Below are 25,368 nucleotides of genomic sequence, written 5' to 3'. Positions count from 1 at the left end.
AAACACTGTCTGTTTTAATAGACAAACACGGTATTAACTTCTATTGTCATGTTTGTGAAAAACAGATGGAGAAATTTTCTATTTTGATGCCCTTATTGAGTGCAAAAGACCATTTAAGTTTATTTACCCTTATATTTTCAGAAAATAAAGACTTAATTTCAGCCTTTTCAACTATTTTGATGCTTCAGAAGACCAGTGGCCAGATTTCCAGCGCAAACCCTCTTTTGGCGATAAAAAAACTATTGTCAGGATTTACTAAAGATACGCAGTGAAAAATTAGCGATGAAAAGTCATGGATAGTTATTTTTGCAGCTGACCTTATTGTTTATGCATTTGTAGGAGTTTCTCTGTCATACATGTTTAAATTAATCATGCGACGTGATTTACTTAGGTTTGCGGTAGTCAATTTAGTGGTATTTGCACCATTATTTACCACATTATCACATCTCACATAATGGTAAACCATTATTTGCACATTGTCAATAGATCACTCACAGTACTTTCCACTTTCATTGGTGCTTTCATTAGATTGCGGCTGTTTAGCAAATCCGGCCCTAAATGGACGACTTTTATGATCATTTTATAGTGCTTTTGAGTCCTTTTTGAAGCTTGACAGCTTCAAGACCGGATTCATGAAACATTCTTAAGAATAAAATTCTTCTATTTTCTTCCTTAAGAGAAAAAGTTACGAATATTTTGTATTCTCAAAAATACTTCTTAAAAAAAATAAAAATTCTTGAAAAGAATCTTCTGAAAAATCATCGTAAAGAATCTCTTTAAGTTAGGATAACCTCCAATTTGTCTTAAATCCCTAAAGGTGAGATGTATTGGGCTGTTTCAAATGAATTGTTGTTATTAATCATTACAACATAACACTAGCTTCATATAATACATTTAATACAATTAATAGGGGACATAACTAATTCAGCACATATGAATGTGGCCATACACAGGTCGCATTCGCTCTTGACTGGAGAGCGCAAATAAATGTAATAAACAGCTACATCTTGAGACAGGTCTATTTAAAAATAACTATTTAAACTATACAGTATTTAAGTCAATCCGGCCGAGTTCACATTGATTATAAATGCATGGAGAAGTGCAGCCAACATGTTCTTCAAAGTTTCTCTTTTTTAAAGTCATACAGATTTGGAAGGACATGAGTTTGAATTTTTATTTTTGGGTGAACTGTCCCTTTATGGTTTTGTAATTTGTATGGTTTTGTAACCTCACATAGTTAAAACTAAATGTATGTGTTTCACTGTAAGCACTGAAATAACAGTAGTATAAACACTTTTTGAGACAGATTGAGGTAAATGGCTCAGTGTACATCTCACTGTGTCAATTTGACCGCAGCCTGCAAACCTTCAGCTTACATTACCATTATGAAACTACAGAGTTCAGCTGCTCCTAATGCATCAACAGGGATAAAAGACTAATCGCTTCAAGAGAAACACAAATCTGTCTGTGGGATTTCCATCTGTGCTCCTTCCCGCACTTTTCATTTTCAGTCAGGTGCTTGGAGGAAACACACGGACCTCTAGGATGGCATTCTGCTGACATTCCTCTGGATTTGGCCTGATGTATGTTTTGGAGTAAACAGTTTAAACACAGCCGACACCGTGAACAAACTGTAAAGTCTGTAGAGTCCACAACAAAAGACAAACTAATGCAAGCAAGTGCATTTTTATACAATTATGAGTCAATAAAAGTTAAAATATTACACCATAAAGTTCTCAATTTGACATCAAGCATTATTAAAACTTTATTGTTTGAACTAAGATACCACATGGACTTTATGTGGAAACCTGGCTCAGTTTTTTGAGATTGTAAGATAATATGAGAATCAGATTTTCTGAGAACTCACACTAATTTCTGCAGAAAAGGCCAGAAAGACTTTTTGGAAACCTGAGAAACAATTAGGTCCAAGCTGCATGACAAAGGATCTTTTTTTTACTGATACATTTGTGTACTTTCAAAACTGGCTAATTAAATGATTATAATACTTGTTTAGATATACGCACTTTAATAAAAATAGCATTTCAAGTACTACCTAAATTCCAGCAAGCACTCTAACTGTAATTCTGAGCATGTCATTTCCTGTTCACTGTCTGTTTTGTTTATTCTGATTCTTACGTGGTTTATTCTACTTGTGGATTTTGTTTAGCTTATTGTAAATAAATCTCTGCTTGTGGATCCTCAGTTTTCTTTTGAGTGAGATTGAAGACTTTTCCCAAAAATTGATCAAGCAACAGTTCAAAGAAAACAGTGCAATAGTCTCAGAGCAATGTCTTCTAGAAACAGTCCATAAATCAGCAGTCAACCATTCCCAGCTATGTTTCCAACTGGAGCATAAATTTGATCTTTCATAGTTGGACTAATATCTGGACCTATGAACATGGGCCACAATAAAAAGGTCTCCAGATATGTTGAATTATTTTATTCCTCCCAATCTGGCAGAAAGAGATATGAGACAATGGTTCTTGTACTCAACTTGATTAAAAATCGTAATTATCTAAAAATGTTTGTCAGACTGGTCTTCATGGATACATTTAAACATCATCCTTCAAGCAATTTACTTGGAAACTGTGGTATGTGTCCTGACTCTGTTCCAAAGAAAACCCTTTGGTGAGTAATCCTTCCTACATTAACTCACAAAACTAATCGGCAGCAGTTAAGATTTATTATTTAAGTATAACAAAAGTGTACCACTGCAGCACTGAGAAACTCGAGAGCAACCACTGACACTGACCAGGTTTCAACAACTTCACATTTCGACAACTTCTTTGCTTCAGCCTGCTCGTGTCACAGCTGTTGATGGTAATCCTATTTATTCCAGAGCCGTTCAACAATCTACTACGACTTCTAAACCCAGAGGAAGACCCAGGAGATACATGAGTTAAGCGCCAGGAACCACTCATCGTGGGGAACACGTCACATTCAGACCTACAGTACTACTCACTCAGTTCCCCAAAGGACCCTCTCAATGGACCTCCAACCCCAACAGTTAATTATAATCACCTGTTTCTTATTCCTCTACAGTATATACACAGTGTTTATACTCGCTTCAACCTTTGGCATGTATTCAGGGTGTTATTTCCGAAATCACTGTCTGTTTTTGGTTATTCTGATTCTTGTCTGATTTGCGCTAAATATATACAGTACATGTGCATTGTGGAGATGCCCATCTGAATACACAGTAGGCTATACACAATATACGCAACATGCAGGGGTTTCTAGTTCCAAACCTGATAATAATATTAAAGTAAATGTAAGATATTGTACGCAAGACAAAAAATGTAAAGTGGTCATTCAATCAATCAATCAATCAATCAATTAAACACAACCGTTGACCAATGTGCTGTACAGAGTAAAAAAGAAAAAAACAGTAATAGAATAAAATCAACAAGGACAAACAGGACAACTGGTCGTCTAAGGTTGTCAATCTGTTAGCACTGCTGGGTCTTACCTGGCCAATACATGCCTAAGATGAACTGGAATCACTCATTTCAACTACTCAAGAAACTGTTTCTACTTGCTAAAGTCTATTTAGAACTGTAGTTATTTCCGAAAGACAGCTTTTGTAATCAATCATGCACCATAACTTGATAAATTGCTTGGAACGAGTGATGTTGTCTGTGCCTGATTCTGTATAGACTTGCTGTATCCATATGCTTTATAGGCCTTATGGATAGAACGATAAATACAACCATAGAACCACAGATAGACTGATAAATACAACTATAAAACCATATAAGGTTTGGTATTTATCGTTCTATCTGTGGTTCTATGGTTTTATAGATGTATTTAGCATTCTATCTAATGATAAATACAATTTTAAAACCATATACTGTAGAATGATAAATACAACTATAAAACCATAGATAGAATGATAAATACAACTGATAGATAAATGATAGATATAAGATAAATAGATGACAGATATAAGATAGATAGATATAAGATAGATGGTAGGTGGGTAGATAGAGCATGGATAATCTGCAATTGACCAGTAGAATGCAAGATATGTCATACAATCCATTTAGTGCTGAGCTGCAAAACACACCTGCTCAGAGCCAAAACAATAAGCCCCTTTTCCTAGTCTGTAACCATGGTGCTTTCACAGAGTTATTGTAAATACTGATTCTGGGTTGTCTTCTCTTTTCAATCACTGTGTGTGTCGACTTCAGGGGTTTGGTTACGCTTCGGTGTGAAGAGTGACACGCCGGAGACCCTCAGTGCACATCAACTCCTAAACAAAAGAGACCAAAAACAAAGCGCTCATTGTGGAAATAATATCAACATGACCTCATCTTAGTATCTTGCTTCTAATGGGAGAAGCTGTACCTGTGTTTTGTTTATTGTGAAATGAGGCCGTGTTCTATTCTTAACATTATGTAGAATTTCACCAGCTTGGTAACAATGCAACTAAATATTAAATATGATTTATTTTTATGTATACATATAAAACAGAATGCAAGTTAGCAAATAGATATACATCATATTTTTATATTATATTATTATTATTTATATATATTTAAAAATATATATATATTTATTTACATTCACTAAGAGGTTCAATGTTCATCCCTCATCATAAGTGCACATTTCACATTTACTCTCTTGCATACGTTACACATGATGACTATTACATCAGACCAGAACAGAAACGTGCGCCTTTGGATTTGGATTTAATCCAACATAGCACATATAACATGGATGCTGTGAGCTGATACATGGAGCTGATTAGAATGTGAAAGCCAAAGCATTGATCCTCAATTACCTCACTACCAAATACTGGCTGTTAAGATCATGACCCGCATGGGAGAGATATTAACTTTTATGGTTAACAGCTGCCATTTGCAAACTACACCAACCTGCAGAATGCAAGTCTGATTGTGACAACTTTACTGTTCATTTGAGGTAATTTTATGGTAGGCCTACAACCACTATTCTTCATTTCAACAAACTGAGCCTCATTCATGACTAACTTCTACACAGCAGCTTTGTGCAGTTTAGCAAGAACTACTTTGCTAAACTAGTATATTTTATCAACCTGCTGGTCTTTGTTCCTATAGTTAGTGACGTCAACTAGAATATCAAAAAACATTCTTATGTATTTATATTTGCAGCAAAACCTTCTCAGAAGAGTTGTATCTGACTGACATTTATAACATCTAGTTTAACATCTAGTTTAACAGTGTTTACCCCAGCAAACATAGAACATTCCCCTATCATTCAATATGGTTCTGAAAAACTGTTGTCGGCTCCTACACTGAATCTGCCATTTTCTGATAATATTTATAGATAAGGAAAAGGAGAAAGCATTTTTGGCGTTCAAGTAATTCCAAACAGTCATTGAGCTGCAGACTCCAGGAATGAGAGATTGATTATTCTGCCAGCTCATGCTCAGAATACCTCTGTGTTCAGTAAACATAAAGGTCTCTGAACTCAACTCAAACAAGGCCCAACAGGCTGAGAAGGCCAAACTTTGAAAAACAGCGGAACTCTGAAAGCCTGAGAGAGTGAAAGTGTTCTGATCTGTCCACCATGAGACCTGAGGATGGCTTGCCTCTATGACTGACATCCATTTCAGACCATAATCCTTTAAGACTCAGGAAATATTTACTAAGGTATTATCTGACAGCCCTCAGGTACAGTATGCATTTTTGTATGGTTTCTATGTATATGGGGTGGTGGGGGGATTATGACAGCCACGGACCACAAACCCCCTCGTGGAAGAAAAACGCTGTCGTGTTTACATTTGTGACAATGAGCGCTTACCAGGATCAACTAAACGCTGGATTTTCAAAAGTATGTGAAGTTTGCAGCTCCATTGTTGTAGTAAACTTGCACAACGTTCTTGAATTGATGAGATGCACGCCGGTCTGTTATAGAGGGTATGCATGTGACGTCACCGTCGGCCGAAGTGAAGGCGTTATGCCCACTGAGTGGCAAAAAGACGGCAGCATTGGTTTTCAGTGTGAATGCTGCAACAAACACACAAAACACATCTAAAACGGGAAAGAAATAGATTTATCAAGAAATCTGAGGTATATTTTTACAGACATCACTACAATTCATAGAAACAACTAGACTTCAGACAGCAAAAGGTGGATTTGCAGTTATCATTTTGTGTCAATATACTGAATTTTGGGGTAAAATCATACCCTATACATACAATGTGTGGTATGATCATATCATACATTGTATGATACATTGTAGTGATCACCTGGATTAAGACCTACCTATATTGTATTCATATAAAGCGTTCACAGGCAAATTTGCTCAGTCTGGCTGAGGGGGCGTGTTCCCGCGGGAAAGTGACGTCAATGCATACCTTCTATTGTACGGATATCGACTTTACATTTTCACGCCCCTAAACATGATGCAGAACAAAACAAACTGTGATTGGAATTTATTCCTGTAATGCTGAATTTTAACATGGTCCCTCAGAAATCATTCTGTTGAGCTTCTTAATATTGTGGAAACCCTGATATACAAAGTTCTGTCATGAAACTCTAGATGGTTCAGGCTGATAGGTCCTTAACTCGATTTGCTTGCAATCATATTATTCTCTATTGGGCACAGCTGATTGGTTCCTTCTGTATCAGTAGCCAATGAGCTTGTTGCTCAACATTCAAATACCTGGTCAGTGTTTGCTTTAGCAGTTTGCAGTGTGTTTTCAGAAACCCTTCACCTTCCCCAGCTCCACCTGTATAGATCTGCCACAGGTAATACATATGCTATTGTACAGCAGCAGCATGTCTTATTTGCTCACAACAAAGTGTCGTGTATGTACTGGCCGTAGCAAGTCTCGTACTTGCTCTGTAGCAGCAGAAGCAATAGTAGCAGATCTATTCTGCCAAGACCAAACATTAGCTGCATTTACATGGACCCTAATAATCCGATTGTAATCAGACTAGTAGCACAGTCGGAATATAAAAGTCACATGTAACCATGTCAATCGTAATGAATTGGCCAAATTTCAGTTGGATTGTACGGGGTGCTTTAAACCTTTTCTAATCCGATCGAGAGGACATGTAAACACTTGATCAGATTGAAAAATGAATCGGGAAAGTACTGCACATGTGCAATGACGTAGAAATGGCGTAATGACGTAACGAACGAGCTGTCGTTATTGTTGAATAAAGTGTCATGAATGACTGTCGTGACTCGTGTCATTCTAAAACTCTCCTTTTACTCATTGTCTGTTAAGTAGTGCAGGACAACGTCTCACCAATCCTTGCTTTAGACTTTCATCCACAGATGCCTTGTTTTAGGTGCAGGAAGGTGTGGTTTTACTATCACTTTGTTCAGCGTTCATGTAAACACTACATTCGGATTGTTCAATGTAAACGTAGCTATTGCCCTAACCATTACCATGCCAAAAACAGATTTTTTTTTTCAGGCTTATTTTATGACACCAGACGTTTGCAATGTCAAATATACAGTATGCTGCATTTACATCATACAAATCACCATAATTGCAGAGTTAACGATGATTGTGCGTCACTCACATTGGCTATAGTAATGTAGGGCATAAAGTCGATGTCACATCAGTCTAAGGGGGAGAAGCTGGAGCTTTTGTAAAACTCTGACTTTCCAAATTCTGAGTCAAAAAAGAGCAAGTCAGAAACACAATTAATTCTAATATGACATGAATGCAGCATATGAGTTAAAGCAGTTAGCTATGGCTTTACCTCTCTCAAGATGAAAATCTATTAGGCTAAATAACAATGAATCATTCTTTACAATTACATGTTCACTATTAAAACTGGATTTTAAAATAATCAATTGCTCATATCTGATGAAATATGTATTAAATCTGTCAAATGTATCTTCTTAAATAAAAAGGGATGTTCATTCACAAAACATTAGGCTAACATTTATGGAAATAATGCAATAAAATTACTAAAATTGATTCAGTTCTGCACCAACAAATGACTGTTACTGGTTAGGCTTGATTGCCATTTCAGCTGCATTGCCAAAAGGTTCCTTTGATTTCTGTTTGATCTGATTTTCACTGGCTTATGGAAATCCCAGTTCTCTGACCGTATGATTTTCACAAATCCTGGAATGAAACATCATACATGACATATTCACGCATGACTGCTTGTAATCCATCTTGGTGACACACATTCCTGAAGACTGTAGCAGCATGATGTGAGACAACGCAAATTGGGTTGTTAAGCAGAAACAAAATCATATAGCATTACATAGTGTAAGACATGTTCTCTTTTACACTACTTTTACTCTGCTGTCTTATTAGATGATTTGCAAGGTCACATGCCCATTCCTTCTCTTTTCCTTGGTCTATAAGGACATAGTACTACTTTTGCACATGTATTCATCTTGTGTTGGCTCAGATCAAGCTCAGTGAAGGCAGCGGGGGACGTGCGGTTAGATTTTACAGCAGTGGTTCAGGCGCTCTATACGAGTTTCATTTTGAATGGAGATCAAGCCAATTTTCAAGTGCTCCAGCAATGATGTTATCACAAATGTGTTTTCCACTTACAATTTGTTCAGGTAAAGTGGTCTGTTTAAGTCTAGATTATAGCTGGATGTTTTTTTTAAGCTTTTGACATTGTTAAATTAACCTCACATATGCACATTGATCATTTTGCATGTAAAACAAGGTTCCTGAAATGAACTCTTACTCACATATTTTTTAATTGCAGTAGATAAGTTACATAATGAAATTTAAAGAGCTGAGAAGGATAATAAAATGTTTAATTACAGCCACAAAAAGCAGTGTGTTATAGACTTATAGACCTGTAATTGTGACTATATGGGAAAGCAGAATAAAGAAATTCTTATGAATATTTTCTACAGGGCTGAAATGGGGATTTCCATTCCAGAAATCATGAATGCATAGGACTGCCAACAGAATGAGTCAATGGAACATCCATTGCATAATCAGCCTGTGAAAGTGAATCACATATCATGCTGTATGTGAATTAAACCACAGTCATGCTGTCATTTCTCCCTGTGTGCATCATCAGGTCGCAGTTATTGAGAAGTGACAACCACAAATGTTACTAATGTTCTGCACAGATTAAAAGAATGTATATCATTTATACATATTTCTCAGAAATCACTTGCTGCACCTTTAATTTATTAAAGTCACTTTTAATGAATTCAATGCATCTTCACTGAGAAATTTCTTTAAAAAAACACCACTTTGAGAATCATGTTCACTGCAGTGAATTAAAGAATTAAAGAAGATTCAATTCTAATCATTTTTGTTCTTGCTGTTCAAACTTAAGCATGTCTCTTATAATACATAAACATCAACTTAATGAGACAGTTAAAAAATGCAGTCATCATTTACTCACCCTTGTGTCGCTCCAAACCTGAGGTGCTTACTTGTGAAGCACAAAATAACATATTTTGAGGAATGTTTTTTCATGCAATGAAAGTCAATGGTGCCCAAAACAACACTACATCCCATTGAAAAAAGCAGACATTTTTCTTTCAAAGGTATGGAATGACATGATGGCAGGATTTTCATTTTTAGTGAAGTCATGAGAGCATTGACTCCCATCATGAAGAATAATCGTGCATTAGACTGTCATCGTTGCCTTCTATTTAATGTCAAATTGCACAACATTAGTGAAGTGGAACCAAACTTCAAAGTCTGTCAACTCCACTCAGAGCAACATATCACTGACATCAGTTTTCTACCTTGGACCTGTTCAGGCACGTTTGAACATTGACACAATAAATCCTAGTAACTAAAGTTATCATCCTCTTGCATGGAATGATTCCAAACTAATGCATTAATCAGTTCCTTGCAGTACATACCGGATCCATGCATGGATATATGCAACTGTCTGTATTTGTTTTATGAGAAAAGTCTTCCAATAACAACCACAGGGAGGAAAAGTTTAACCCCCTAACCACCTACACACACAGTATGTTTTATTAGAATAACTAATAAACAATTACTATTGTAGAATTTCCGCACCAGCTGGCTGCAGTTGGAAATGTACTCAGGTGTTTCCCACTGATTCCTGGGAGAGCTCGGATCACTGTTTTTCACATACACGTATATTGAAGTGGTATTTCAAAACCTTTCGCTACATGACAGGACTGAGTCATTAATCAAGAGCTGAACTACACTGAAGTTTCTATAAGAGCCTTTAAGACCACTGACATTCCAATCTGTGCTATGCTGAAAATAATAGGCTTGCTGTTTTCATTTAGCTCTTTCATCCATCATATTCTAATTGGCCGCTCAAGGGAGTGATTCTGCAAGATCCTTAAACTGTGTTTCGGAGTAGAGCACATATTCATTCACTGCTCACAATGTCCTTTCAGACTTGACATAATGAAGTGTTGTTAGGGCATTCATGGCATTTCGGTACTATACTTCTTTGCTGCATTCAGCAGAATCTAACATGTAGCTTTTTAGGAACTGCCTGAGAAAAGGTCTTCTTTGAAGACTATTTTCAAGAGCAACTATGTATATGGTCATCTTTTAATTTTACCATAGAACAAAATCACTTGTGAATAGGGGTGTGACGGTTAGTATATAACCGTGAGACCGACGGTTATAGTTGAACACCGTCATTAGAACTCTATAACCGCCAAAACCTTGTTATTAAAATATTTTTACAAACATTTTTTATCATAGAGAATGTTTTTAAATACTAATTAAAAACAAATGTTAACAGTCTGTGTTATTAATGGTCTACGTCGTTTCCAACTGTATTTGATTCTTTGCCAAGTACCCTTGACCGACCGCCAATCATTTGAGATAGAAATAAAAGCTATGATATAGCCTGGTGATGTGCCATCATTATGAGATTTATTAAACAAATGAAAAACATTTGCAATAATAAACATTAGCAATGAACATTTGCAATCGGGAGACATGGTTTTTACCACTTAATGAAGTTTTGTTTTGTAAATCGTCAGACATGATTTTTACCACTTCATTAAGTTTTGCTTTTTAGAAAGCCTTTCTTTAAAGCGAATTTCGTTTTGTACAAATTGTATCTTAATTTTAATAAATGTTTCATCAACCAATTTCATGTATTTAATAAATAAAGAGCAAATATAGGAGACAATATAATAACCGTGACATTGAGGCTCCGATGCGCCGCGTTCACTTGCATTGCATTGTGAAGTTGAACTAGAGCGCATCTCATCGTAAATTAATGAAACTCAGCGTAGGCCTAATGCCTCATATATTAGCATTAAATATCTTTGCTGTATCCTTTCTAGAACAGACAAGGCTTTCTTGCGGCTCGCATCAGCAGAGCATTGCATCGTCCATAGACCGCAAAACAATCAGCGGATGGCGGGCGGGTGCGGCTTTGAAATCTGGTCAAAAAACGTTGGTGTAGATGATGAGTTATGTGATGCGGTTGCGGATGAAATAATACCCCATCCGCGTATCTCTATTGATAACAACATTGAACACTACACAAATATAAATTTTATTCAAACTAAGTTGTCCTATAACAGACGAACGTCGCAACCCACACCCCGGATGACGGTTATGTTACGAACCGTCACATTTGACTCACGTCATAACCGTCATCACCAATTCTGAAACCGGCACACCCCTACTTGTGAATGCATTTTCAGACTTTTATTGGTTTATAGGATTAGCTCATCAAAACTAGATGTGTGGAGGGGTCCGATAGAAAGTAGCCTAAGCCTCCGCATAATATGCTTTACTTGTAAATATGAAGATGCATTTCTGTTGACTGATTTTAAATTGTAATTTTGTCCGCCCCTGAAATGGAAAACACTTGTTAAAAGTTAAATGATTTCTGTAAATCCAGTGCTGTAAATGCTATATAAGCAGTAGGCTTTTTTAGAAAGTAAAAGATAAGAAGTAGGGAGAATCAATGAACTATGATCAATTTATTGCCATTGTGAGAATAACATGTAATCATAAAAAAGTAACTCTGATTATGAGTATTTTAAAACGTAATAGGGGTTGCACAGACTAGTCGACTTTAATGCTCTGTCATGACACTTTAAAGGGGGGGTGAAATGCTTATTTTCACTCAATCTCCTGTTAATCTTGAGTACCTATAGAGTAGTATTGCATCCTTCATATCTCCAAAACGTCTTTAGTTTTATTATATTTATAAGTGAAAGATTGGATGTACCGAGTCTTTCCGGAAAAAAACGAGCGGCTGGGGGCGGGCCGTGTGGGCGGTATGCTATAGCTGTGCTAACCGATCTAACAACAACACAGAGAGACATTTGAAGTAGTTTACTCACCGCATTGCGACAGCGAACCTTTATCATTGTGACTGCTCGATCCTTAAGCATTAGACGATCTGCAAATCCGTCGTGCTTTGTTTATAAAACAATCATCGTCGAAATGCAGGGAACAAAGAGTCGTGCACAACCTCCGTTGATGCTTCGAAAAAACAAACTCCATCCACTATTCCCTTAACGCCGGGTTCTTTGGGAATCTGTGCAGGGTTGTCTTGCCCTGCCAACCAAAAACCCACTTCTTTGGTGACATTGACTTCCCTAAAAGCCGAGCATAGCGCTTTGAGGTAACGTACTGCTTTCGCTCTCTTCTCTCTCTGGTCTGCGAGTGCGCGCGCGGCCGCGGAGAAGTGCCCTTAGGACCCATATAAGGAAATTCCGCTCTATCTTACGTAAGACAGAGCCATACTCGAAAAAAACTTTCCGAAACTTGTGACAAACCGGAAGGAGTATTTTTGGAACAAAAATACTCCTTCAAACGTACAACTTAACTTTTGAAACTTTGTCCATGTTTAGCATGGGAATCCAACTCTTTAACAGTGTAAAAAACTCAGTATGCATGAAACAGCAATTCACCCCCCCTTTAAGCTTGACATCGACTAGTCGCTGGTCATGGCCTATAGAGGGCGCAACAGGATAAGAAATCTTTGAAGTCCACTTTTACGCTCCAAAAAAATTAAAATGACGAATAAATGCATACTCAGAGTGATCCACAAGATATGTTTGATTATACCATCTGGATGCTCAAAATTGATCGGGCACGTTTTGAACAGCTTATTGTAGACATACTTTATCTGTATCTGATTTAAAATGAGAGAAAATCTGTGAATAATGTAACGACCCAAAGACAAAAGCATTGTGTCATATGCCATAGCTGCACAAGGCGACCAGCGTTCGAGTCTCAGTTCGAGGTTCAGGCTTATTTGTTCATTAATAACGTCATCAGCAACTAATCGATGTCAACTTGAAAAATCTGAAGTCGTTCAAACCGTAATATAATCTAATTAGTACTTAATTTTTGGAATCTGATTACATAATCCAGATTACATGTAATCAGTTACTACCCAGCACTGCTCATCATGCAGATATTTGTTATAAATCGTCCGATATTAATAAATATATTAACTAATGCAATCAAATTTCAATCACAAGAGAAAACATGAGCCAAAGGAGAATTTTTTCTATTTAGTTAGTTTATTTGTAGTTGTTTAAGTGATATTCTAGGGTAATTCATCCATGGAAGCATTGTAGCCTATGATCAACTCTTTCGCCACCATTTACAAGTGTGGGTATCTGCAGGTTGGAGTAATGAAAGGTTGGGGCGTGTTGAAATGTAGGGACGTGAAGGAAGTTCTTTATCATTAATCGCGAAAGCTGTCTGGCTGCATCCGAAATCGCATACTTCCCTAGTCAAGTCAAGTTACCTTTATTTATATAGCGCTTTTTACAATACAGATTGTTTCAAAGCAGCTTTACAGTGATAACAGGAAAATAATGCAACAAAAATTGTTTCGGCTGTACAGCAGATCTATAAGAAAATTGTGTCATAGTCCAGCTGACGTAAATTCAGTGATGGCTCATTTCTGTTGTAAAAAAGTTATTAATTTAACTATTATATACTACAGGTGAAAAACAGAATGTGACAAAACTAGGCTATGCCCGAATTCACAGTCCTCATAAAAGAGTACAGCTTTCCTGTAGCTCAAACAGTAGAGCGCTGGCGCTGGCACCGCCAAGGTCATGTGTTCGATTCCCAGGGAAAGCACGAACTGATAAGAATGTAAACTGTGTACCATGAAATGCAATGCAAGTTGCTTTGGATAAAAGCGTCTACCAAATGCATAAATGTTCATGTAAGAGTAGGCAAAAAGTGCCCGGATGTGCATATGATGGACACTTTACTATCCCATGAGGCCACGGGAGAGGATTTATGAATAGCAGTGAAGCTACGTAACGGACGCTGATAGGTCACATGATAATGAAAGCTTGGTGAATGTAGTAGGTACATCCGGTGGTGAAGAAATTACTCATTAAAAATTCAAAAGTACCTACGCAAGAGAGTATGCGATGTCGGACGTAGCCACTGTCAGGGTGTGGTGTAGGGTTAGGGGTTAGTTTCTGTTGCAGCACGCCCATTACTCCGACCTGCAGCTATCCCCGTCTCACCATTCACGGAATTTTCTGCCAAAGGATGTTTTCACTGTTATAGGGGTGCTTTTACACATGATCTGAAAGAGTACACAATCTCCAGATCAAAACACAGAAACAGAAGCAGAAACTAGCAATAGGAGAATATTGTTGTCTTTGACAAAAAATGCAGTTTTCTCAGCTTTTTGTTCAAAATGTTACCCATATTCAGGTTTTGATTTAAAAAAAAAATGCATGAAGCTAGAATAAAAAGGTTTTTTTATTTCTTTGTTTGTTTAAAATAAGAAGCACTGCTCTTTCTTTTGACATATTGCATGTTCAGATATTCATACAACAAAATGAAGGTCCATGAAAGTTTTATGATAATGATCAAAAATGCTGGCGCTGGCTGGCAACTTAAAAAAATAAATAAAATAAAATAAAATAAAACCCACACAGGCAGGGAAAGAGCTAATGAATCATTAACATGTCAATATGGTTGCACATTAAAATGTACTCAAGCATGAACTATAGTTCAAATGTGTTATTGTGTTATAATGTGTTATAGTTCTAAATAATTTAGGCAACAAAAACAAAAGTTTACAAAATTGAAACTTATTAATAAAAATGACCCCCTGGGACATAGAAGTGCCTGAAGTTGAAGAAAAACCCCAGAGTATTAGTCTTTGATCAACCAGTATTAGTGCTCAACTTCAAAGAATAACATAATTTGCCTGTTCAATTGTGAAGTTCTCATAAATAGTAATTGTTTTAATTAGAGGTGGGCATAGATTAATTTTTTTAATCTAGATTAATCTAGATTAATTTTGAAATTAATCTAGATTAATCTAGATTAAAATGGCTCATTTGAATTCTGCCGAAGGCATTCAGAGTATGTGTGCTACCCAAATAATAACTATAAAGTAAGTCTTTGAGAACGGGTTTCTCAAGCCAGGTGGCGCATTAGACCAGGTGCTCATCTCCTGTTTCCAAAATGCATCACAAACTGCTTGAGAAAGCTGTTCTACTCATAGACTGTAAAAGGTTACTACTGTACTGTTACCGTCCGTAGGCAACATTAGGTAGGCCTATGTTATTATCAACTACTATAGGCTATCAATTAGGGATGGGCGATATGGCCTAAAATCCATATTGTGATATACATTGCAGCCTCTTGCGATAATGATATTATAATAAAACCATTTCAGAACAGGTTACACAGACCCTGCTAAACAACTGCTAAATGTATTTTTTTTTTTTTTTTTTTTTTTTTGAAAGGGTGTATGTAGTTTTGAGAACATATATTGTGCAAAACTGTAAGTATACAACATAATTTTGCAGATAAATAAAATTTAAGTACACTAGCTGCAGAGACTTAAGTAGGTCTAATGTTTATTATGGCTTGGAGCTTATGAAACCCCAAATTTAAAATTAGAATATTGTCTAACTGATGTATTTTCAGTTAAAAAGAAACACAACAACGATTCTTAAAATCGGGCGCTTTTAATAAAAAGAGATTATGTGCTACACCACTCACTAAGATATATTGGGAATAATACGCGCGCGCTGGTATTCAGTGATATGTTTCGTTTTGAATTTGAGGTGGTAGAACGGATTAGTCGTGTGTTAACTTACCGAACTGTTACACCACACAGTCTACGTCGGACGGCTTAAATACAAACCAAGTCCAAATAATGGATGTTGCACGGATCTTTTACACCAGCTTTCACTTTCAGCCGTGTTTACTTAAGATGACGACGAATATGATGCGTTGCAGCCGGGTGTTCCTCGCGGCCGCGGGTAGATTGCGTCATCATAGCTTGTGTAGCTTGAGCCAGCTCCCAATGCTCCCAACCCAACTTGGAGAATAGATTAACGGCGATATTTTTTTTATCGCGCGATAAGAGTCTCGCGTTAACGCAGCGCGTTAACGCCGATAACGGCCCACCACTAGTTTTAATACACACAAGCAACTCAAAGACGATCATATCTCCTCAACATCTGTAAGAGGTTTAGCAAGGATACAAAGCGTATTTCCTTTTCTAAAATGTAAGCATGGCTCGCTCACGAAAAAAAGCTTCGGCCACATGTTTTAAAAGCTGTCAAAACAGCTATGCTAATACAACCATGTGCCTCCGCGAGGTCACTAATTATATAAAGCCTTCAGATGGTGGAACAGCAACATTCTCAAAGGTGACAACATGCAGATCCGCTCGCAGTTTTCCCTTGACCTTTCTCTTACATGTCACCAGCATTTCTCATTTAAATGTCAACACCTCGATTTAGACAGGCTAATTCGCTGAAAAACGTGAAGACGCATGCATTACAGCCTCAACACTTCAATGGCTAGAGTGGAAGAAGCATTTTATCCAGAATGTAATGTCGTTCATAGAGAGCCACTGTTCTGGATCATTCATAAAGAACATAGCTTCATCTGCATGAGAACATGTGTTTAGGGAAAATCCATGTTCTGCCCTCTGAAAAAAAATGAAAACAGATTCACATAAATGCAGACATGTGTAACGGCTGAATACCTGCAATACGTTGCTCTGTACAATAAAGGCCACAGCTTAAACTCATAAAGGCTTAGTACTTCATATTTATTGAAACAGAATTGTCTTTTGATGCGAAATATGCATCATATCAGCCTTTGAGGGCGTAGGCTATACTGCTGGACATATTAATAAATGTTCTGTCAAAAAACACAATATCAAATTTGTTTGTGAGCCTTTGAAAATGAAAGATTGCATACAAAAAGAGCGAGATGTCTAACCAAACACATAGCAAAGCTATAGTGTTCTTGACAGTTATACCGTAAAAAAAGGAACAGCCAAGAGGAATTGCTTTGCTTAGTGAACCAGACAGAAATGTTTATGATTGAGTGTGAGATGGTCACAAGACAAAGTCTTCCTAAATAAAAAAATTAAAGTTGTAAATAAAAGAGATCTTCAGAGTACGTCTTTCAAGAAAATACTATTTCAAAAAGTCCTGTCTAATTCAATGTTTTAGTTGTTTCTGTGTAATTATTTGTAAAATTTACAAGCAATTTATTTTTTCAGCGTACAGCAAAATGAGTGAATGGAGACTGACGGTCTCTCGCAGGAAAGATGTGTTATAGCCAAACATTATTTTGATGTTTTAGACCACCTTATCAATGTTAACAAAAGCACAGCCAACAAAGATTTGTTAGTTCTACAATTAAAGTTATTTTACTCAGTGACTTGTGAATTCGCTTTGGAAAGAAATTGCCTGTAACAGTCATGCAACAGTCATGAAGTATGAGTAAACACAAAAAAACTTTGATTTATCATCATGTCCACTGGTTAATGTCTGTTGCTGTGGATCCTACAATAGGCCCTCTCGTGCCTTACATGCCTCTTGTGAACAATTCAAGAATAATTGACTTTAAAATATACAGTATGACAATGTGCTTCAACTATTTGTTTTTGGCTCCAAATACTTGCTTAAAAGTAACAATTTGGCATTTTTTCCTCTACTCAATCCACTTCACTTTGAGGGAACATAAATAAGCTTGAGCACTCTTGTTTTGTTCTTGTTTTGATCATGTAAGCTGATAAGACCGTTTAAAAGCCATAGTTAAACATCCAAGGCCTTTGGGAATGAGAGAGGTCACATGGGCCATTAGTGTCACTCAATTATGCTAAGAACCCTAAAGGTAAAACCAAACATCACTGTTAATGGCATAACAAATGAGTGTTTACTGTAAACATTTAAACTGATAAATCTAACTATGTATTTTTCTAAATCAACATATTTATATTTCTTCATCATTTGCAATGATGACTGCAAATTGAATCAGACCACTTGATTTTCCAACTCATTTACACTGTAAACTGTAAAACACTTACACTGTCAAAAGCCTACCATGCACTATATGTGGTAACATCTAAATTAACAGATTTATTAAAGTCAAAAAGGATTATTTAATACGACTGAATAATCCTGTGTGTGTGTATATATATATATATATATATTAAAAAGTTCTTCATTTTTGAGCCTGATGAATCTTGACATTTTCATCCTTCCCATGATGTGTCTTACAACATGGTTGTTTAAGAAATGAAAAGCTACACACTCCATCAATTAGGGTTAGAAGAACTGTTGCCAAACATATAACATACTAAAAACATAATAATAACTGCAATAATGATCCAAACATAGACTCTTAAGCATTTTATCTATTCAAATCCAAACCGATTTGTGTGTGTGTGTGTGTGTGTGTGTGTGTGTGTGTGTGTGTGTGTGTGTGTGTGTGTGTGTGTGTATTTCTACGAAAATAGACCAAAAAAAGGACGACTCATCCTGCTCAAAACCGATTTTTGTGCAATCAAATGTTCTCTATTGACATTAGCATTGGTTATCTATATTAAAAAAATATGACTGCTATAGACCTCATGCGCCAGAGAAACGAGGGCGCCACCATCTTTAGAATATTGTCTTTTAACTTTCGTTTTTTGCGGTCGCTCTGTATATTTCTATGGTACTGCTGTCCAGGAGTAATTAGCTTTTGAAGTGGATTTACTTAATGTAAAGTTAACGAAAGTTATCATGAGGACTGTAATGTTTAAAGCAGATGTCAGATTCGCTGTGAAAATACAGACCGTAAGTCAAAAGACGACGAGCGCGGCGCTGAAAAGGGGCGGGGCTACATAAGGTCTATAGTCGCATCAAGTTAAATTAGACCCTTAAGGTAACAACTAAACATTGTTATTTTTTAACAAAGTATCTTCTTATGATGTATTGAGATAAGCACTCAAGTGACGGATCTGATTGATTTGCAGATGACTAATACATTTGGATTCTCTGAGCATTTATGAGACATGACTCACCCCTAATATCATTCACCCACAATGCAGAGCAGAGCTCCACCAGCTCTCCTCCATTAGATGATCTAACTCACTGGCTCTTCTTTGACCATGTCATAAAAAGCAAGAGCACATGAGGAATGCAGGGAGAAAGAGGCCAGTAATCTCTGAGCTGGAAGGTGGGACTCGTGCCTGAACAGGGCTGGCCTGTTTCCCCAACGCTCCGGGAAAAAGCCATGGCAACCCAGTGTTTCAGCACTCAGACTGGGTGGAGAGGGAGTTTATATAGCAGAAGAGAGCGATGTCTGGCAGATGTATGCTGGAGGTCAACTGAACACCTGTCTCTCTCACAACGCAGCCAAACTTCTCACTCATTACTCGCCACATCAGTTACGTGTGTTTACCAAAAAAAGGTATATCAAGTGTTGTTTTAGTTCTCCACCGGTTATGGTCCCAATTATGTCATTGCGAAGTTTAAACAGACAGATGATTTCATATGTAATGCTGCACCATCATTTACAGTGGTTATTAAACAAATACAGCGATTAAGCATCTAGCGCTCGTATTTCACATGTATGTTTTCAATTATGGCAAAGGAAGGCCCTCCTAACATGATCTGCATTACGTCATTCACACGGAATGTCCAGGTTCCTGCCTGTGATCCTATGTAAACGAAAAGGGACAAGCTGCCACATATGACATGCCAGTGCAGTTTGGTAATTCGAATCTTTCCAGCAGGTTTTCAGAGTTCTCTGTGTGCCCTGGCAACACTCATGAAGAAACCTCACAGCTATTGTCCACATATTCTGCACAACCAAACCTACATCCCACCTGTACTGTATTCAAACCACATTCAGATTCAATGTTCAATTCGCTTTGGAGTATCACATTACTTTATCCGAGGCTAAACATTTAGGGTCTAAATGATAGACAGATTTTGTGTTGTTGTTGTTGGTTTTGGCAGAATCTTCAAGCTGCTTTTTACCATACAGTATAAAAAGAGTGTAATAAAAGTAGTCCATCCTACTGTGTGCTATATTCTGCATGCATTATAACTATAGGAATCTAAAATGTTTTTTTTTTCCAATAAAAATAATAAATTAAATAAATATAAAATATATATTTTTTGTCTTTTGTACTTTTTTCATTAAAGTGCCCCTATTATGCTATTTAAAAGGTTCCTAATTGGTCTCCAATTCGTTTACATGCATCCAAGGTCAAAAACACACTTTAATTTACTCATTATACACATTGCAGCATCGTCTGTTTTCTCAAAGTGAATTAAGGACTCGATAAAGTATTTTGTCTCTCTAAACCCCTCCTCTCCGAAAGCCTGCTCTGCTGTGATTGGTCAGAAGGTCCAGTTTGTTGTGTTTGACCTACCGCTTACAGCGTTTGTAGAAACGCCAATTACCATATCTGAATTTCAGCTCCAGAGGCTTCCTCAGTGCTTGATACACAGTGATAGGAACAGTAATAATGGCGTTGGTTTCATCGTATCTAATAGAATAGTCCTCATCCTTTAGAAGTGCATGCAAAGTGGATTCACAGTACAGAAAAAAAGTATCTTCTCGGTATGTCGACGACAAGACATGTTGCTATACAACATCTTGCTTCTCAGCTACAACTACGTTTGAGGGCGGGTCATAGACGTTAGGCATTATGCAAATTTGATTCAAACCTACATAGATAAATTACGGAAGTGAGAATAGGATTTGCTGACGACTCGTTTAGGCAGTTCAGAATCGATTCTTTCTTTTAGGAGACAACTTTATTTGTTGTGCACTTTGATCTTTAAAACTTTACAGACCTTTTACAGTCACAAATACACACTACATGAAAGGTTATATTCAAAAAAGCTATAGGCCCTTTCGTAAAATATAGTATTTTGTGTGGCGTATAGGTGATTGTGGAGCTTGAGACCACTATCCTTTAGAAGTATTTTGCTAGACTATTATAATAATAGCAGTAGTGTGATGAAAAAAAGTGTAGTTTTTTCACGATGAATTCATTTCAATTTCAGTTCTATTAAACTACTTACTCTCAGAATCGTAGACACTCAGGCTTCAGGATGGACTAATTCAGCGCCTAAATAAGAAGGACCAATGACAGCTCTAAAGCCAAAGACTGAAATAAAAGTAATCTTCTTGACACAACCATACCGACCTAGATAATGATGTGAGCTAAGATCACAACAACCTTTCCTCTGAGACGCATTATCAATCTCAGCTATGGATTCTCTGCCTCTCTAGCAGAAATGCTTATTATATTCATTTGCGGTTCAGAAGAACTAAACGAGCATCTAGGGAGAAGGTGTGGTGGACGATAATGAAATCTGAGAGTCCTTTATCGCCTGTCCTTTAAGCTCATATTTGAGAATATGAGTATGCTAATGCTTTCATCATACGGTTATGAAGATTAGCAATGAAAACAATATCTCATTTAATTGTGCTTGACGGGATAAAATTGACCTTATCTCACAAGAGTTCCTCTCAGAATGATTTTTTAATGCACTCATTTACGCATGAAAATTGAAAGCATGTGCAGAGATTACATATAATGCTCAGTTCAGCAAGTGCTTTGAGGATTTGGTGGTCTTATGGTAATTGCACAAGCAGAGGTGGTCTAGACCGGGTGGGCTGGAGCGTCCAGTGGTTCTCAAAAAAAAATTTTTTTTTAACTTTTGTCCTTTAGAATTTTGTTGGTAGTGTTAATGTGACCACTTAATGTCGATTGTAAAAGTTTTGAATACTGCTCTTTTGTATCTTTTGCTGTTTCCTTATTGTGTGACAGTTGTGCAAAGCACATTTCCCTCCAGCCTCTCCCATGATGTCATGAGAGATGAGGTCACTGTTGTCATTATGTGTCCAGAAGGAGCAGGGATCCTGCCTGTCTCTCTGTATGAGCACAGGTGCAGGGGTCTGGCAGAAACTAGACTATACTCTCGGTCCTACAGAACAGCGGCGCAATGAAAACACGACTGTCAAGAGCAAAACATGCCTGCTCCGCTCACACCACAGAGCATGGAAAGAATATGCATGTTATTGCACATACAAACACCTCAACCTTATCTAAAACTTATGCAGTAGAAAAAAGACACAAAATAATTAAGTACATTTACAATTAGGTTCAATTCACTTATAGCATGTACTTGATGTAAACTAACTGAACCTTATTGTAAACTGTTACAAATGTATATGTATAAAATTAATATCTTAATATATTTTAATTGAACTTTAAGAAACATTAAATTATTACAATAAATATACTTATTTTATATTATACTTTGTCATTAATTACTATAATTAAAATACATTAAAGGAGAACTCCGGTCAATTTTAACATTGAGCTAATTTTTTTGTACATTTGGAGTGCTGTCAGTACAGAGAACAACGACAAAAATCGGTGTTGCCTACACCGTGTTATCCTCTTTTTAAAATTTGCACCCTGTTAACTTCAATGGGGCAAGTTTTAAACCTGCTTTTAGCCTCTTAACATCCTTGATGTGTCATTACAAGTGCCCAGCCAATGTTAGATGATTCCTTCAGAGTGAACACGGGTGAATCTGACTGCAGTAGATGTGAAAGATATTAATAAAAGTGATGTTAATTCAGCCAGCGCACATACCTGTATTTACATCCTGTTTTCGGTCGAAGTCCAAAGTAGTCGATTGTCGAGTTCACGCGCGTGATTATAGGTAATTAAACCTATGCACGTAAACATATTATATAATGCATTGTATCCATGCAGTAGTTAATGTGCATTCAAATATGAATATACTATAAGAATATTAGTGAATCTAAAAATAATATTTAACAATTTTAATATAAGCAATCTAAGCATTATTATTCTGTAACTATTTTAATGCATACATTTTTTATTTTCTAAAGTAAACGTAAATGTAATTGCTACTAATAGCATGATTTGATATATCGCTCAAGTGTGTAGCACATACGAGTTAGATGAAAAAGTATGAGCAAAAAGTTATACATACATATTGTTATATGGTGCTTGTATCTGAGATCCACTGAAATGGGAATAATTTATGGCAAATTCCTTGAAAGGTGAGTCATACTAACACAATCATTTTTCATGTGATAATTATATCTTGCATGTTTCCTGTTGAATGAGGAGGAGAGACGGCTCCCATCCTATTTCATTCAGGATTCAAAAAAGTTATCATTAAACTGGCAGTACAGGACACTTCATTTCCAGCCAGTCTCCCACGGCAAGATCACGCATAGATGCTGTCAAGATTCAAAGCACATGGTGGGAAGTTTGTTTGAGTCCGATATAATCATACCATTCAGCTGAAACCCGAGACACACCGGAGGATACGTGCCTATGAGTCACATCAACACCCAGCATCCCTCAGTCTATAAAGTCAGGTCAGGAGGGCACCGATGTTGTGCAAGATCACATTACCTCATTGACCGAGCATGTGAGACCAGACAGATACTGTATTTCTATTTCACGAACTGACCTGTGACATGATGCCAAGAACATTTCAAATAATAGAGCGATACACATCAACACTCGCATTAGGAAATACTGTCACTTAATTGTTTATTAGGTCTTTGCCACAAAACCTGGTCTCACTCAGACAAAATGTTCAGTGTAATCACGCTGTCAGGAAATTTTCGTGACCTTTAAAATGCTAAGGTAACAGAATTTATCATGTAAATATTTCCTAGGAGCCTTCTGTGATTACAACAACCAAGCTTTGGCTCTCATGAAAGTCTACAGCAGTTACCAGAGACTCTCCCAGAGGAGGATGACAAAATATAAAAGCGTTTTTCCCACCAAAGAGCTGAGGAGGAGGAACAGGTGCGGCTGACATAAATTGATTGAAGGAAAAACTTTCTCCTTCTAGGATCAGGTTTTATATCGTCCTAATAGTGTTTGCTAATGACTTGAGCAACAGTCAGATGAGTATCATTAATCATTCTTCATCAAAGTGGAAGATTCTTTAGTTTATATAAGTAGCGTGTCGGAAATGTAGGCTATGTTTGTAATGGAATACAAGCCTACTATTTATTAAATAACAAACAATGTACACAGTATTAGACTGCAATTAATAAAACAGTAAGGTGTTATTTCATTTAAACATGTAACATTATCGTTATGTTTAAATTAGTGAGTGTGTCCAATTAACTTCTTGACTAATTAAATTAAAACTGAATTGATTTTTCTTTTACCAAATTCAGTGTTGACAGACCTATAGAAATATTCAAGTATTCACTCTTTCTCCTCACATCACATAGTCATTCCTGACAGATGCACACTTAAATAATCAAGATATATTTTAACAGCCTTCTTACAACTTCAATACCAATGAATCACACCTTATTAGAATATGCATGCTCAGTTGCTACTTAAAAGGATAGTTCACCCAAAAATGAAACTTCTGTCATTATTTACTCACCCTTATGTTGTTCTAAACCAATTAGACTTTCATTAAAATGGAGACATGATGATGGAAAAAAAAATATGAAATGGGAGGGGAAAAAATAGGCATATTTCATTCTCTCGCAAAAGTTTCCCCCAAGAAACTTTGTGTACTTGCAAAGAACTCAAAAGGTTTGCGAGAGAATGCAAAAGCATTGACATAAGTTTTTCCTCCCATCTCATCTATTTTTTCATCACAATGTGCCTTTAGGGGCTCCATCTGTATTAATCTTTGAAAAGCAAATGAAGATATTTTTAATGAAACTTGAGAGATTTCTGTCGCTCCATTGAAAGTCTTTCCACTAAAACTTAGACAACACAAAATGTTCGTAAATAGATCATAAAGAAATCCTTAAGAATAGAGCGGTTTAATCCAAATCGTCTGAAGAGACACGATCACTTTATATGATGAACATATTTAATTTAGGCTTTTATTCACATATAATGTGAATCAACTTCAATGGAGGGACAGACATCTCTCAAGTCTCATTAAAAGTATCTTAATTTGTGTTTCGAAGGTAAACGAAAGTTTTATGATGAACGAAACATATACATTTCATTAGTATAGCAGCTGGACCTGGCCTTGACTGCGTTCTAGATGTTTTTAAACTGGTCATATAATTAAATGTGAACCCAATTACAACATGCTCTGCTCAAAACCAACAAGAACATAAATAGTTAAATAATAATTAAATAATTAAAAGCAAATGTAATGTTTATTTTC

At 36.6% G+C, this 25,368-nt stretch overlaps 1 protein-coding gene across 2 annotated transcripts in view; it reads right to left on the bottom strand.

Annotated features, from left to right (window-relative positions):
* Positions 1-3,119: 3,119 nt before the first annotated feature.
* Positions 3,120-25,368, bottom strand: part of snx19b (sorting nexin 19b) — a 59,395-nt gene continuing 37,146 nt past the window's right edge. For both annotated transcript variants that reach the window (XM_079886093.1, XM_079886094.1), the window contains one exon: positions 3,120-4,252. Coding sequence is in view for 1 of the 2 variants with exons in the window: in XM_079886094.1 (XP_079742220.1) it covers positions 4,246-4,252 (7 nt within the window). In the remaining variant the exon portion in view is untranslated. The remainder of the gene's footprint in view (positions 4,253-25,368) is intronic.

The sequence above is a fragment of the Squalius cephalus genome (genome assembly GCF_949319135.1).
Source record: "Squalius cephalus genome assembly, chromosome: 11".
In the NCBI taxonomy this organism is placed as follows: Eukaryota; Metazoa; Chordata; class Actinopteri; order Cypriniformes; family Leuciscidae; genus Squalius; species Squalius cephalus.
This window is presented reverse-complemented; position numbering and strand designations above follow the sequence as displayed.